The sequence below is a fragment of the Oreochromis niloticus genome, linkage group LG7 (genome assembly GCF_001858045.2).
Source record: "Oreochromis niloticus isolate F11D_XX linkage group LG7, O_niloticus_UMD_NMBU, whole genome shotgun sequence".
In the NCBI taxonomy this organism is placed as follows: domain Eukaryota; kingdom Metazoa; phylum Chordata; class Actinopteri; order Cichliformes; family Cichlidae; genus Oreochromis; species Oreochromis niloticus.
In genome coordinates this window covers 58,593,308-58,611,150 of record NC_031972.2, presented here as the reverse complement: position 1 = coordinate 58,611,150, position 17,843 = coordinate 58,593,308, and the positions used below count along the sequence as shown (strand labels likewise).

Here is a 17,843-nt window from a genome sequence, read left to right as displayed (position 1 = left end):
CACATAATCTATTTCTTTGTTTTGACTAGATCAGTTTATGAGTACAAATAAGGCTTGTGTTACAGTTCTGCTGTGTTCATCATTTTTATTTTGTCCAATTAAGAGTTTTTAATGGAACAAAATTAAAAGAAATGTGCAGTTTGAAAGAAGATGTCAGCTATAGGACTATGGTTACCTTTTCAATAGAGACAAAAATATCCCTTAAGGTCTGAATAAGCCCAGATTCAACATTTCCTACATTATTCACATGGCCTAGGGCAACTTAGTTATTATGTGCACACATAAAAACTGGTCTCTCAAAGCTGGAAAGAAACCACAGTCGAACAGTCATCAAACAATGCAACCAGGAGCTGCTCAGAGAATTTAAAACGAAAATATCCTAAAAGAATGATCTGTTTTTCAAATAACAACTTAATCTTATTTGAAGCTTTAAGCATCAACTGAAAAGTGTAAAAAATGATCTGAAGCAAAAAAATATATTTCATTTGACACCCCATTTGTACAGTCATAAATAATAAATATAGAAAAAATGAAGGGAAAAAAAAGAAAAATTATTGTTAAAATATTATTTCTTATCATTTTCAAATGGTTTAAACCAAAATCCTGCTAACATGTATAAAATATTAAAACCGAACAAAGCAGACTTGGGTCAGAACTAAGTGAGGGTTAGGTCACTTGTTCTGACTCGGATTGCCTGAATAATGAGGCTTCTTAGCTTTCTGTTCATGCTGGATCTTCTTTATAGCTTAGTGAGGTTCAGTGTCTGTTTTTCTAAGATATAATCCGAGAAGAACTTAGAAATCCACTTCTGTACTTATACGCTAAGAATTTCACATAAACTCTGTCTGCACAGTATTAACCGTGTTTAGTCTACAGTCAGGCACCTGTTGTGTACCATCTTCTATAGTCCTGTCGTTTTAGTGTGCATGTTCAGTTACTGTGTTTGCTGTGCTCTCTGTGTATCTGTATGGATATTTTAGCTGACACATATCGCCCTTTTAGCTGTAAGACTGCTTCCTGCCCAGGGGCATGTGTGTTTTTTTAATTACTGTACTGTCATCAGTAATTGTTTAAGTAAACACAAATTTAATGATTATATAAATGAGTACCTACAGCCACTTTTTAATGAAAAGATGGAAATTGAGCAATGTGATAACAAATAGACTGTAACTTTTAATATTTTTGTCTAACTCCTTTCACTTGTTTAATTTTCATCCAAAGGATGTTAAAAGGATGGGTCTGCGTGCAAGATATATTTAAAATCAAAGATTATATATCCCACAGACTTGCAGTTACATGGCCACAGTATTTGGCCTTGATATGCATACAAAGCAGCAATTGTCTGAAAAAGTAAATCCTTCTTTTCTTGTAAAAAGTTGGACTCAAAGCACCAATTCCAAAAGGGCTGGAGGGTGAACTGTAGCTCCCGGACTAGCAGGATTAGATTGAGCTTTACAAGAAGAGAAATAAACAGTAATCCAAAAAAGCAAACAGGGACCGCATACAGCATGTGAAAAGTTTTCAGACCCCTTTCTAATTTTCCAAATCTTGTTAAAATGTATTCAACCCATTTTCTTCCGTATAAGTCTGTATGTAATTCTCCACAATGTCAAACCAAAGGAAGGCTATGAAAGTATATTGTTAATTCATTATGGGAAATCCTTACAGAAGCACAATCAGTAGCACGGCACTTCACCAATAAGATTTTTATTAGTGGGATGGTCAGATGCAAGCTATTTCTAGGAGTGCTATAAAGCATCTGAAATGAACCATTTGGCCACATTTCCCAACCACATGAAACCAGGCACTGAGCCTCACTTCATTAGTATAATCCACACAATTGAAAACTGTGGTTGCAGCATCATGGTGTGGAAACTAGTCCCAAAAAAGGAGGAAAATAATGGATCCAAAGCACAACATCTAACAAACTACCTGGCACCAAGTAAACAAGTGTGGTTTTGGGTAAATTCTATGAAATTCATAGTGTGACCCAACCAGATTCTGACCAGCAACCAACATACCATTTATCATCTACCATCATAGACGGATCTTAAATGGTTGTGTACTAAGGCTCCCATCCAGCCTAGATAAAAGTTTAAAAAGACTGATCCCAAATTTGGCTAAACATCCAGTCCTATCAATAATTGGTGGAGTCATCAAAAATGTTTAGTTTCATCCATGACAACATGAAAGGTTGTTACCCAACACACTGCAGGAGGACTACATGAAACATGCAACAGTTACAAGTGCTGTGGGAGCACCAAAATGTTGTAGATAAACAAGTGAGTGATAGCGTCAGATGGTACTGTATATTCACTTGAATACACAGCAAGATATGTAATAAGTGAGCAGCTACTTAACTTCTCTTTCTGTACCGACACAAATCTCCAGTGAACGAATAACGCTGCTTTTTAGTTACTCCATTAATAACTAACACATGACAACAAACAGCTTACCCATCGACATTCATTTAGGGCCATAATGAACTTGGCCCATTAGGATTAATTTCTCAGCAAGAAAGGCAATCTACACATCAGCTACTGCCATTACTACAACCTACTTAGTTGTGCACAGAACCTCCAGGGAACACTCAAGCCTCCTCTTTTAACTGCAGTGACTGAAATATAGAGAGTGACAAATGGACCAGTGCGATATTTTAATTTGGGGCCATGAGCAGTAAAAGCCTTCTCTTCAATTTTCAAATGAGACACGCAGTGAAGTGCCACAGAGTTTGATGCACATGTGAGGAGATGGGTTGCAACCCTTCACAGTGCAAGAGGTCACATACATGCAAACCTTAATAATATATAGTGTAGTTGCACACATGTGCAGGTGCGTGCAGTTCTTTGGCACAAGGTGTAAACTTTCACCAAGGGGCCAATATGTAAAAAGACTAAATGTGTTTATAACTGCCAATACTATAGCAAAAGGGTATTTGGCCTTACATTGCAGCCAAAAGCTTAGGCTTTATCTGCATCTATCTACATGCATCACATTAACAGAGGAGAGAACAGGGAGAAAACATAATTTCAATATATATAAGTATAATGTATAATGAATAAATACTGTAGATCCAGTGTCTCTTTTCAGCTGGAACAAAGCTGTGCATGATGGCACCTGTTCTCCTTATAAATATTGCTGTTTGCAGAAGGTTTCTTAAGTATTTGGAAGAAAATCATCTCAAGTGGACGACCTGGGATCAAGCGCCCATGGCTGACAGCATTCTTCTTGAAACAAAGATCTTATGTGCAAGACCATTTTCAGGCCTAATCACAAGCAAATAAACACAGCTTTATGTAACGCTGATAACTGTTCTGTGTTGCAGTTCTTGTTGTCTATTCATCCTACCTTAAAACTACCTATAACCTTTTTTAGATAAGAGCAATAGCACTGATTTTACAAGCATATTCTCATGTTACATGAGTTAATCAATCTTTCAAAATCCTCTCAACAGACCTTGTGCTGTGATGTTGCTAATTAGGGTGCCAAGTTCAATCAAACATGCAAGTAAGACATTGGCTTTTCATTAAATTTCTTGATCACTTGGTTAATGTTCTAAGACTGGTATGTAAATGACATTTTTAGGTCTAGTTAGTAAACAAGCTTGTTTAAATATGCAAATGGAAAGGCTCCAGTGTACTGGGTACGGTATAGTTTCTGTGGCTGCAAGCCTGCTGGCATACTTCGATTCACGACGTACATTTTGACAGTAAGCTTAAAGCTCTAGGTAGATGTTAGTGTCTGAGACTGTGTGGACTCGTCTGGTGACTTTGCATTACAATGCATCAAGATGGGATGTGTCCCACAGGCAGATTTCATTATAGTAAAACAGGAATGACTGCTTTTATATAGTCTCTGCAACACTATAGTTCCTGCTTAACTGGTCAAAGAAATAGGTAGCATAAAAGTCTAAGAACATAAAGAAAATAGTTATAAAATAATTAAATAAATAAATAAATAAATAAACAAAAATCAGATTTTGTTTAAAAGGCACAACAATTATATTCCCCATTGCATGTAAAAAGTTTAAGAAAGTAAACATTCCTCATAAAAACAAAACGTTATGAATGTTACTCTTACCGGCACTCTGTGAGCTGCTCCAGGCCCTGCTAAAAGGGCCTCTACTGCCACTACAGGAGCTATTGCCTGCGCCTCAGCCTGCTCCAGCAGGCATAGCTGGTGTGTTATGTTGGCCATTTCTTCCTGAAGCTTTTCAGTCTCAAGAGTGATCTCTGCGATTTTCTCAGCAGCAGATGCTGTGAGGAATGCTTCTTTAAGGTCTACCAGGTGAAGGGTCCTCTTCTCTTCCAGTAGCACCAATTTGCGGAGCTCCTCAAACTGACTGTTCACATACTCCTCAAGTTCCTCAGTAGACATCTAAGATATGTAAACAGAAATGTTGAAAGAGTTCAAAAAGACAAAGAAGGAAACAATGAGAAAGAAAGAATGAACAGGGCAAATTTAACTCACCACAAAACAGAGAAATACAGCCGCCACAAATTAACCAGAATAAACCACAATGAGCTACTCAAAATCTGAATGCAGGGGGGAAAAGCAATTAAAAGCGATGCATGCGAGGGTCAGATAGGGACTTTATACATTTAAATGTGAACATTATTCCAGCAAGCCTACAGGTCTCTGTCATGCATTAACTAATTGATAGCATATATATATATATATATATATATATTAGATTCCCCAAAGGCAAACTCCATGCATCCCATCTGCAGATAGAGATCTCAGAGGCTCCTTCTACCACAGCAAGCCATCTGTTTTGGCTTTCAAGGCAGCAGAACTGCTCACTGAGATACCTTTTTAATTCCTTTGCCCATTCCCCAATGAGCCTCTCTTTAGCTATGACTCATTACGTTAAAACACCTCAATAAACAAACTCGTTCCTGCAGTCCTTCTGTCTAGACAAAACTCCACCTCCAATGAAGATGCTGTCATGAGGTAAAATAACCCAAAATCCCTTGTCATGATCTCTGCTCCTGAATATAATTGCTTCAATCTATGAACATCAGCTGCTCTGTCTCCCGTTTTCCCTTGAGCAGAACTTCACTTTCTTCCTTTCCATCTATTTAATCTTGTTTCCCCTCAGTCTCCCTCTCTCCAGTGAAGCAAAGAATCATCAGTCTTTACTAAGGTTGGCAGAGCCATGGCCCCTGGGGGCCCAAAGTTTTATCGTGTATTTGCCATTTCTGCACAAGCAATCAGATTCTCCAAATTGCCCATTAAACCAAGCACAAGAAGTAACACTTTTAATTTACTTTCTTTGTATGAGGAGAGAAAAACATGCACATTGCTCATTCTGAATAAGACAGAGGGAGTTAGTTAACATCTAATTGGAAAGCAAAGAGTTATTTTTTCTCTTATCTTCACCAAAATCAATGCCATGAATATATTTCTCTCAGATAAAGAACAAAAAACTACAACTGGGTTAGACTAGTAACAAAGTTTCATTCATTGTCAAGACCTACTTGTATCAAAGCCCCCCATTGTAGAATACTGGAGAGATAGGACCAGCATTGACTACATGAGTCTCGCTGAGTTCATTTATTCTAAAATGCCAAAACAACTGTGATGCTGTGTGGAATGTAAATAAAAAGAAAATGCAATACTTTTCAAATAATTTAAAGTTTATAGAAAATAGTACCAAGGAAACACATCAATGCTGAAACTGAGAAGCTGTATTACTTGTTTTTAAAAAAACACTCTGAAGTTAATTCTAACATGGCAAAATATTTAAAATATGTCAGGAAAGACCCAACAGAGTAAAGTTGAGACAGTGAGTGCCTCAGGACTATAAATAGGCAGGGGTTCACAACTATATGAGCGAAAACATGGACAGATGAACGTTTTTCACTGTAGAATTTCGATTTTAAACATTCTAATAATCTGGACAAATGTCTGTACACAAAAGGACTGTACACAGTCTTTTTTGCCACAGTGAAGGCCAAGGCTGAACATCTCATTGGCATTGTGGCTGGTGTGATCCCATGTTGTTTTGTGGTCACACAGGCATTAGATAATAGACCCAAAACAGTTAAATCAGGAACCATAAAGAACAAACCTTCCCAAAGCAAAAGCTATGGTATGAATACACGGAATTAGGCGTCCTCTCTCTCAACCATCTCTAGTGGTTCTCTCTGAGGCCCCATGGCCTATGAGGCAGATGGAGGCTGTGATCCTGGATCAGTTCTTTGTTTGTTGAGAAGCAAGAGCTCTCTGCCATCGGACCTTTCACTCAGCAATGAAGCTTCTCTGAGAATTTGTCCCGATTGGAAAGTAAGAAGGAGGAAGCACTCATGCGTGCTAATCTTCATTTACAATGCTGCAAACTAAGGCCACAAAATGAGGCCTCGGGAGGGACAACAGTCCACTGCTTACTGGGAACTACTTGGAGTAAAGATACAGCGTGAGCATTCATTTGTTTCTTAAGTGCCATTTTGAAGCCTCGATATTAGAAAAAAATCCAAATTAAAAAAAACAAAAAAAAAACCATGAAAAAAGGAGAGGGGCTGATCGTAAAATTGCAGCCTACATGGATAACCCTCCATTCGGAAACAAAATGACCAAGATTTACAAAGTTAGAGGGGGAGAGAAAAAAAAGCTGTTTTTCCATAGACTTCCAAAGATCGGAAGTCTTTTTGGAACCACAGCTAACACCATCTGGTGGCCTATAAATAGAATGCAAGTTGAAAACATTCCCGCATTAGCTGATTTTTGTGACCCATAAGCTACGTCCATGTTTTACACCATTAGTGACTGAATTACAAAAGCAGCAGCTGTGTTAATGACACAGCAAGACAGAGAATGGCCTTGACTTTCTGCTAAGACTGAAATTTGTGACTGGTCGTGTTATTCATTAGGGCCGGAAAAAAAAAAAAATCAGAAAAAAATACACAACTTTAAAAATTTAAAAATTTTCGTTTAATTTGTAGTCAACTCCAAAAGTTTCAAAAGACTGCTCACGGTCTATGAGCACAATGATCAAAACATCTAAAATTAACTGACTGATACAAAGGTTCAAACTTTCCCTGTTTTTAAGGGATGAAAAATAATCATCTCTTCTTTTTTTTTTTTAATTGGAGTGGTAAAAATGTTTGTGCTTTAGGGATTTATTTTAAGCAACAGCGTTCAGATAGATTTGTTTCTCTGTTCTTCCAAATCACAGCAGACGCTACTGCCTATTCACAGCTCTGTTTGGTGTGATGCTTTTTTTAAAAAGGCTTAAAAAGCATTAATAGAACATTAGGACTAAATGGATTTGAACTGTCCTTGCCCTTAGCAACAGTGGCCCTGTTCCAAGTGAACACTACTCTCCCTCACTCTCTTTTATCTCTCCCAGAAACTAGATTTTCCAATTTAGCCTCTAACACAACAAAGCAAGGGACAGAAAATTGATTTGAATAACAACATCTCTGCTATAGTCATATAAAACAATAAGAAAAAAGAGAAGCGGCGGAAGTTATAAAAGTGAGACAGGAGGTGTTTGGTTTTGCAATAGCATAGTTTCAATTTCCAACACCTTTTTATTGGTTTCAATAAAGGAATGTCAGCCAAGAAACTTTCTTGGGAATGATACTGATAAATTCAATTAAAATGGAAAAATAAAAGGGGAATGACAGCTCTAAAGAGCAAAAGGAGGTAGGAAGAGAAAGAATAGGATAAGGTAGAGAGGGGTGAATAAACCTAACACTACCAAGTCTGCCAAGTCTTTTCATGTCTCTCCTGTCTATTCTTCAACCCCAGCTTCCTAAGACACCTTTAATGTGTCTGCTGCTCTTGTAGATTTTATGAGGCAGGGAAAATGGATGTATCCACTGCACACACATACACAGTTGTGACTGGGCTGATACTGCTGTGCTGCTAATGGACTCTTCTCTCTGTAGCTGAGAGGCTCTGTGGACTGCATGTGCCCTAGACGGCACCCTGGTTGGTAGAAACGAGTAAAAAGTAAATAAAACATGAGATGAAGTAAATATGCTGACTACGTACTGCTGTGGTTTTGAAACCCCAACATGCTTCACCTGCTCTCTTACTATAGTTAACTTCAGGTGACTGACTGGCTGACTGACTGACAGACGGCCATCTTTACTCCTCAAATTATGTTACGCCTCTGGCCCTCTATTAATATGTATGCAGTTTTATCACTGTTTTTCCCCCTTATATTCTAGTCCCCTGTGGAGAATTACAATATGAGCTCAGAGATTAAAATCCCCAAGCCTGTGGCAAAGTACATAAGCAGATTAGAATTAATAAGCAAATGCAAGTCAAGGGTTAAATCTTTCATCCACCTCTCACCTACACACAGTCAGCCACTCAGACCCTCTTTCTCTCTGAAGTGTTTTAAGATGTCAATACCATGCAATTTAACCTCCTCCAGCTCCTCTTTTTCTTTACCCTCTATTTTATACACACACACACACACACACACACACACACACACACACACACACACACTTTCTCAGCGCAAGTAGTCATTCTGACTTTCCTGTCATGCATAATAAGTGACGCTGACATTTGAGAGAGCCGAAAGGACATGCTGACATGCCACATAATAGTCTCTAACACAGTGCCCTGTGAGCAAGCAGGTAAGAGGTTTTCAGCAAGCACACTGCACATCCACAGCGAAACAACCCCAGGAAGTCCTTGGGGTGGCACTGATATTTTACTATGATAATACACATGAACTTGGGTGGGGTGCTGGCTGCCAGAAAACGTGTTCTCTCTCACAGGCCAGTCAAATTAACCGGTTACACTACGCCACTGTGCTTGGGTCACATCTCTGCATGTATTCAACAATGCTCTCGTGTGCCACGGCTCACCGATGGGTTCTGACACAGTTATAAAAGCAGAGCATACAGCAGAACAGGGGCTGTAGAGGTGGTTGAGAGAGAGAACAGGTACTGCAGCTTTAAATGGTAAATAGCCGAGACCACGGACGCACATTCCCAATCCTGCCTTTGTTTGTCACACCTCTCAGTGCACAACTCCTAGGTATATGTGGTCAGGTTTTATTTTCAGTGGCAGAACATGCCCCCGCTATGGCATCTGTAATGGAAATACAGCAACTGCTTTCAAGGTTGACTTGTCATGAAAATTCAGTGTGAATAGCTTTTGTTTAGGCTGACATTAAGAAAAAGGTTACCATGTTTGTTTTTGGAGGGCAACCTAAAAGATTTGATGAAAATGGTAAAGTAAGGTTACAGCTGTGTCATGATGATTGAGACAATCTGAGAAGAAGAAACAAATCTATGTCACATATCCCGCCTCTCAATGCTTACACCAGCAACTGCCTTTGCAGAAGGCACTACCACCAGTAAGATGCTGGTACACAAAGCCAGCCCTGCATGTATGAGTCAGATGTGTGTGTGAGCCATAGAATTTGAGTGGATTTAACAAATGAACAAAAGTAGTGAAATAGCACAACAGTCCTGTAAAGATACGATCTTCATTATTATATTGGATAATTCGTCCACCTTATTTCCTTAATTAGGAATTATAAAACAATAAAAATTCACTGCAATGCAACATTGTATTTTACACAATATGCATATTCTGAGTCGAAGACTGAATACTTGATTTTTTTTTTTTGTCAGCTTACCCAGTTCAAAAAGGGTTTAACAACAGCTACGGGGCATTCAGTATTCAGCACTCTTTATTTTTTTACATGACAATGCCTAGATCACAGTCACTTTGAAAAATACAACCTCTGACTTGGCACAGAAGTGCTGAGTCAAAAAAGTGAAATCAACCGAAGTCTGAAAACGTCATGACTCAGTAATCACACAATGAAGCCACGCTTCAAGCTGACTTCTATCTGCAGAAACCTAACACAATAGGGAATATCTGTGGTCTGTGCATGGAGCAGCACAATGAATATACACAATGCTGAATCCCTTTACGACATAATCTACTTCTATATTAGACTGCCGTTTCTGACACTGCACTGTCTATATCATATTTATAACTGCACACAAAAAATGTAACAGACTAATATCTTTTTCCTTGTTAGGGCTTCAAATCATGTTCGATCATAGCTACAGAACCTACAAAATCAAACAAGTTGCTGCTACAGATATAACCTAGTTGATTTAAAAAAATAAAAAAATAAAAAATCGCTATTCATCTTTTTTTTTAAAGAAGCCATGACAAGAAATAATGCATACAAGGACTTCATATCAGTGACATCCCAACTGTGCCAGCATAAATATGCATTTGCATTTAAAATATACAAATGCCCAGCGCCTGCAGCTTCACTTTGTTATGACTGACACTGCTTGCCCTGAATACGTCCATGGATATGAATTAAAATCGACCATCATTTCCTTGACTCTGGAGTTACTCCCAAGTAAGTAAAAAACCTTCAAGCACCTGGTTTTTTGTATAAGTACACTGTTTTTTGCTCTCTAACTCAAACCTCTTATATTTAAGAGTTGTTAGCTACGTCTCCTAAGACTAAAACAATTCAAGGAACTGAAATTGAAATGGTCACATCTTACAAGTATCTAGGGATCATTATAGATCAGAATTTGTCATTTAAGACTCACATTCAAAGGCTTGTGTCGAAGTTAAACCTAAAACTAGGTTACTTTTTTAGAAACCAATCCTGTTTCTCCCTCCAAGTGAGAAAACACTTGATTCATGCAACCTTTTTACCTTTATTGGATTATGGTGACCTGCTTTTTATGAATGCACCTGCCCACTACCTAAAGAGGTTGGATACTGTGTACAATTGTGCTTTACGTTTTATTACTGGCTATGGAAATCGTGTACATCATTGTTCTTTGTATGCTGCTGCTAAATGTCCATCTTTGCATATTCGCAGACTCTCCCATTGGTTGCTCTTTATCTATAAATCCCTCCTTGGGCTGGTTCCATCTTATTTATGTGTTTATATGTGTAAAAACCACAACCAATACAGCCTTCGTTCGCACAATATCATACAATTGATTGTCCCAAAAATCGGAACAGAATTGGGGAAAAAGGCTTTTAAATACGCTGCCCCTGCTTCCTGGAATAATCTGCAGAAGGAACTGAAATTATCAGAATTGGTTACCTTGGGAGAGTTTAAGTCTGTCTTAAAGGAATGAGAGAACAGCTCTTTTACTCAGTGTGATTGTTTTTAATGTACTCTTAATTTGATCTGTTATTATATATTTTACACATGGGATATTGTATTTGTTTTAAATGTTATATACCTATGTGGTATGTGACTTTTGTTGCCATGATGCCAGGTCTCTCTTGGAAATGAGATTTTTAATCTCAATGAGATTTTTACAAGGATAAATAAAGGACTAATAATTTATGTTCTGTAACACTTACACACTTACTGGTTGTTCAGCTGTCTCTTAAATGTCAGCTTCAAAAATAATCTGCATATTCAATCTCAAAACACATGGCACAATCTCACTAAAATCCAAATTAATATACAGATGGTGCCCTGTCACCCCTTGCATGGAAATCAAAACCACCTTTTATCACCACAAATATATTCAAACTTTATTTTAATACGTGCTGGTATGAGCTCATTAATTAAGAACAGACGCGTGCACATTTATTGGGAGAGGTTTTCTAAAAATGGTTCTTTGCTGTATAACAAGTGTTATGCTTCTGTACGCAGGGGTTAGCACTCACCTCAGGGTTGGTCCACTTGGTCTTGATCTTCTCAGCCATCTGTTGTGTACAGCCCAGCAGGTCATAACCCTGCCTGCTCTGCAAATACAACAGACAAACAAGCGGTAAACACAGCACAGTAGGCCACTATAAAAACAGCACACACAGATATTCTTTTTGTGCAAGTCAAATAAGACATGCAGCAGGCTAATTATTTGTTCTCCTTAATCTTGCAGTCATTCAAAAGAGCACCATTGAGTTTACATTTTAGTTTAAAACTCTACACAAAGACAGTGTCAAAAAAAACTCTTCTGGTAGTAAAATAACATTATGAGGAGAATACAGACTACAATATTACATATTTTGACATGCAACATACAAGGTGTTAAAGTTTCTCCACAAGAGTACATTAACCCAGGAACCAGGATTAAAGCTAAGGGATGTTTAGACTAAACACTGTGGCCTTGGGCTGTATGTCTGACCCTCTTTGTCTGTAATCAATCCATATGTGTCTGTAAATGTAAGTCAGTTAAGTGTATTGCTCTACTTTTGTTTGTACCACCAAAGACAACACTGCAGTTCTACACAGTTAGGTTTCACTGACTTTGGATGACCATTTTCAAATAAGGCTCCTGCTCAGACTTTCTAAATCAGTTTATTTCACCGCTCACAAACAAAAACCTCTGTTGCTCATAACATTAATTCAAAACTAAGCCCTTGTTTCTGATCATATCACCTTGTTAAAACGTCCTCTGTGCAATAGCACAGCCCAAATGTGATCAGTGTGCTGAACATCTGACCTGAAATGAAACTGTAATCATCAGAAACACCATGCTCTGCATAAATGAACCCAGATTTGATGGACCTTTTTTCACAAATCCAACACATTAACATGACTTACTGGACCAAATGCAGTGCTTCACTAAACAACTTGTGACTCAGTGGCTCTATTTAATATGCCTGAAGTGAAAAGGCCATCTGGGAAAACAGAGTAAGGGTGAAGCCATAATTGGCACCAAACCAAAAGGGACATCAGGGTGTATTCTTAATGTTTCATTTCTCTTTCACAGCTTTCACAGGAATGAAAGTGTCTGTAAGAATTAATTTATTGATGAAGACCTGCGGGTTATCATGGGACATTGTTATATTTAAAATATAACACATGAAAAAATATTTAAAGAGCCCTCTCAAGTCAACTTGAAGACAATGATTGGCACACTACCTAATACAAAATTAGAAATGCAAACTAGACATGTGACATTGTATGTTTCAGAGCAAATACTGTTGGGGGGCATGCCATAAAGATTAGGTGCACTATATATATATATATATATATATATATATATATATATGTGTAAACCTTACATAAGTGTGCATCTCACCTTTTGCCAAACGTAGGCTTCATGCAGAGTTATGATCTCATGTTCCTTGTGCTCACCTTGCACAGCACACACCACACAGATGATCTTCTCATCAGGTTTACAGTAGAGGGAGCCCTCCTGCCCATGCTCCTTGCAACGCAATCTCTCTACTGTGACACTGTTTCTCTTCCCATTGTCTTCAGCAGCCCCAGCCTCTGGCCCTGCTTCTGCACCCTCAGCTCCCTCGCCGAGCTCTGCTTCCACAGGTGGAGAGTTATGGGCTCCTACTCCTTCCTCAGGATCAACCCGCTCATTCCCATTAACTACTGCCACTCCAAGAGGTGCCATCCCATGATTTGCACCCATTTCAGCTGCCATCTCTCCCACAGCTTCATCCTCAGCTGCACCTCCAACTCTGGAGTCCCTGTTTGTGCCAAGACCATTAGCCTGTGTGCCTTCATGGTCATAGGGCAATAGCATATGATGCGTGCTACTGGCGTGTCTGTCTGCATGGATGGGGCAGAAGGCAAAACTGCAGATGGGGCACACTTGTGTCGCTGGCTGGGCCTCATCAGGCTCGCACGCATCACATGAACCGTCCATCTGCGGCAACTCTTCTTGTTTCAGTTCATTAGAACCTGTCTCAGGTTCTCCGTTGTGCTCCATGGTGGCTGAAAAAATTCAAGGTATCAGATAGCCAAGTCTGATAGGAGAGAAACAGTGAGAAGAAGACAGGTTATAAATAGCTGTGACCTTCTGTAAACACATCTCATCTTTGCACAAGGGAAAGTCCAAGATTCTCAGGACTAATCCCTTCTGATTTAATATTCCCGAAACAGATGTTGTCAGGCGTCTACACGAAATGCCATCGAGTGCCATATTACAGCACAAGCCCCACACATACACACACCACATCTGCAGTCACTGAACTGCCTTTGTGTGCAAACACACTCACTTTGTTTACTGACTCACAAACAGAAAGTGCTGAGTGTGTATGCCTGTGCCCTCAGCATGACCAAACACTCCCCTGCTCTCCTTCTTTCACCTCCCTGGTTATGTCGTCAGGCCTTGACCTTTTCATATCTTGTTCTTTTTTGTCTTTATGTGCATTCCCCACCGCCCCCTTTCAGACCACTCTGCAGGAGTGAAGCTGAACAGAATGAAGAGAGCACAGATGCATGCCTGGCTGGTACACACTTTTTTTTGTCTCCTTTCTCTTTCTCCTCGAAGCCTTCCTCTCTTGAGCTCTGTTTGTGTACTCTCTCCACTGCTGACACAAACAACCGATAGAAAAAGTGCTGTAATGGAGAGAAAACTCCCCCTCTTTCGCTCTTCCACCGCCCCTCTCTGCCAGTTCTCTGTCTCTTACTCACATTCACACAGTGCCTCCTCACACAAACACACAGAGATTTTCTCCCTCATCCTGCAGGGCAGTTTGCAGCAGTCTGCAGTGTGTACTTACTCGTCTGTCTTCCTCTTCCCTCGTGTTTTCTCTCCAGGGCTTATTTTGAGCTAATGTGGAGTCAGTGGAAGAATTAGCTTGACGGCTAACTTCCTTAGCGCAGCCGTCGTACTTTGAATTCTGCAGCTGAGCTGTCGACTTATCTACTTTTACTTTACAGCACAAAGGGAGCTCCAGCTCTAAATCGACAACGTTTACTTCCTTATTTTTGTCAGCTGCTGTCTTCTTTTTTCTACTTCCTGCTAGCAGTCTCCTGTGTGTTTGGGAACGGTAGAGACACACAGAGGCGGGAGAGAGAAAACTCGTTTGACGAGTAAAACCAAGACAGAGAAACTCTGACCCGAAGCCTCGTATTTGTTGTGTTTGGGTTAACATTTTTCCGTGCTTTCTTTATTCATATAAATATTTTATCTATTTATTTTTACTTTACAAATGCACCTAAAGCCCCAAACGACCTTGTCATGTACTAATATATCACCGGTCACGAGGTTAGACCAGGTCTTCAGGGCCATGCCTGTTTTGTTTTGGGGTGAAATCTTTGCACAGCATATATCTTTAAGGGATTTCAAAACAAGATCTGCGCGGACTTTCACAGACGGGGTCAAAATATACACATGCGCTGAAATGTATGCATACGTTAACGTAAATATTTTAATAAGTGGTTCTGATGACTTCACAAAGCCATGGCCCATAAACTTCTTGGTAGGGATCATGACTGACAACAACTGGCAGTTTCTATTTGCCAGCATCAAAAGGATTTGTTTAACAGCGCTCACTGGACTGAAGTGAACTCAAAACAATGGCAAAGTCCAGAGAACTCACTGAAGATCTGAGAGGGAGATTTGCACAAGTTGGGAAGTTATCTTGGAGCCTTCATCAGTTCAAACAATTGTATGTACCGGTAAGTACAACTTATTTGTGTGTGTCACCACTGCTGAGGGCTGGAAGAAGACAGAGACTGTCACCTTTAAATGAGAAGAAGTTGGGTAGGATGTTCAGGAACATCTCAGCAATCACCAAGACTCAAGTCTGCCATGAACTTGAAACTGCAAGAACTCCAGCATCAATGTCCACATTGAAGAGAGTTTTACATTGCTGCACAGGCTGACAATAAATCTCTTGGACGTTATTCTCAAAGTCCCAACATAAACTGTATTGAAAATTTGTGGACTATACTTAAAAGCAAGGTCCATGCCAGGAGCCCAACCAACTCAAACTTAAAAGGCCAAAATTCAGTGTTATGTGTAATGCATGACATTGGATTACTGTCATCCTATTAAATTTTTCAGTAATGTAATGTGTTACTGTACTAAATTTAATCATCACACTGTCATTACTTGCGTTACATAGATTCAGTTACCTGAACGTAGGATGAATGGAAAGGGAAAGAGAAATCACAAACATGCTGTTTTCTTCCTACGCACTCAATCAGCTGATGTTAATTTGTGTTCAAGGAGAAATGGTGGGATGTGTACAACTTTAGAGGAGTAGCGATGTAGACATTGTGTTTATTTATTTATTTTTTGCAGTAAATGACAAGCATGATGGTACAGCGCAAACTCCATCTATGATAGAAGCAACCATATTATACTGCTAACACAACTTTGACTCTTAAGCATCCGCACATGCTAACTTAAAGCTGCACACAAATCTTCTAGTTTACAAAAAGTTCAGCTGTTAAATCAGTTAAATACATAGTATATTCAAAATAAACACATACATAAATGTAACTAAAATAACCTGGATGCAGTAGGTTTAAAATCACAAATAAGATAAGATAAGATAAGATAAGATAAGATAACCTTTATTAGTCCCACACGTGGGAAATTTGTTTTGTCACAGCAGGAAGTGGACAGTGTAAAAGTTATGAAGCAAAAATTAGAATAAAATAAAATAAGAATAAATACAGTACACAACTGTACAGAATAGAATAAAATAAAATACTATATACAGTAGAATAAAATAGAATAAAATATACAATGAGATAAAAATAGAGTACAAATGCTATATACAATTGAGTAAAAATACAACGATGCCAGAAAAGATTATTGCATATAAATGCAAATATTTACTGAAATATAGTATTGTTATACTAAGATAAGAAAGCCAAAGCACATCTGCATATAAGTCATTTTTCCAACAAGTAAAAAACATTATTTAAGGTGTTAATTAAAACTGAGCATTTTCATAGCAGTAGCCTTGGAATTATGAATTGAATGCAAAAAAACCCCCTAAAAGCAACCTTACATTTTTATGTGTTTAGTTGGCTCCTATTGTCATCTTTTGCAGTGGCTCAAAATAGGATGTGAGGGTGAGAAGACATTGCTATAGTTAATTTTATAGTTAACAGAAAGAATGGATGCCTCCATCTAAAGGGCAGTAAAGGAAGGGTTCTTTACAGCTGATGCATACATTTGTAAAAAAATTACAACAAAGTGAGTGGCAGCTATAAACTCTAATGTATTCATTATATAATACGGGAAAAGGTTCAGCTGGAAGAGTAGACGAATCGAGAATTTTAGCATGGGTGTTAATGGGGAGTTTCTAATTATGATGTCTGCTTTACCCTTCTGTTCATGTCCTTACCAGCCATAAAACTGCACTGAGAGACAATGGAACCGGATTAGAGGTCTGGAGAGAGACACAGAGAGATGATGCGAAACAAGCTGTTCTCTGTAGAGAGAGCTAAAAAGGCTATTGAGCTGGGCTTCACACAAGCAATATTTGGCAAATAATTGCTGACTGTTAGTCCGATTTGAATGGCATGTCATAAATAACCATAAACTGTGTTCCAAAAAAGCCTTCTGCATCCACTCAATATGGATCCTGCTGCTGTTTTTGCCAAAGTTTGTGAGCTGCTTTGTCGAGGAGAGCTCTTGTCCCGTATATCTTGTTACTAGAAAAGATTTCGTCTCAATGAAAAAATATTTAACTGGCAAAATCATATTTGCTTTGGCATCTTGACATAAGGATTGAAAGTGAAGCTGTGTTTCAGAGGCCATTTAATCATAATCAGGATTAGATTTGTCGAAGGCTTGTAACTGTTAGCACAGACGTCACTGCAAAATCACATTCAGCTTTGTATTATCTTATATGACTGAGCCTCGCTACATGGTCAGTGTGAAGTTTAATGGCATCATTACTGTCTTGCAGCACAGCAAAAGACAGCATCATCTTGCATTCTGCATAAAACTGAGAACAATTAAAGGGCTCATTGACTTGCAATTCATTAGAATAAGCGCTCAATATAACTACAATATGGGTCTGTGGTAGAGAGATCTGTTCTTTTTTTCTCTACCCAGGAACTGTAGTGAAACAAAATGTGACACGCAATAGGAGCTAAAATTATTTACCTAAAATGGGCTTGTGCAGCTCAGAAAAGCCTGCACATGGATGCT

General features: G+C 38.8%; 1 protein-coding gene across 3 annotated transcripts in view; it reads right to left on the bottom strand.

Moving 5' to 3' along the window:
- Window positions 1-14,754, bottom strand: part of trim44 (tripartite motif containing 44) — a 44,643-nt gene extending 29,889 nt beyond the window's left edge. Inside the window, exons 1-4 of one of the 3 annotated variants that reach the window (XM_005470988.4) lie at window positions 14,446-14,754; window positions 13,005-13,686; window positions 11,644-11,721; window positions 4,081-4,377 (exon numbers count right to left, since the gene is read on the bottom strand). In XM_005470988.4, the coding sequence (XP_005471045.1) occupies window positions 4,081-4,377; window positions 11,644-11,721; window positions 13,005-13,649 (1,020 nt within the window). In that variant the 5' untranslated portion in view covers window positions 13,650-13,686; window positions 14,446-14,754. The remainder of the gene's footprint in view (window positions 1-4,080; window positions 4,378-11,643; window positions 11,722-13,004; window positions 13,687-14,445) is intronic. The other 2 variants (XM_005470990.4, XM_005470989.4) reach the window with 2 other exon arrangements.
- Between the last annotated feature and the right edge of the window lie 3,089 nt (window positions 14,755-17,843).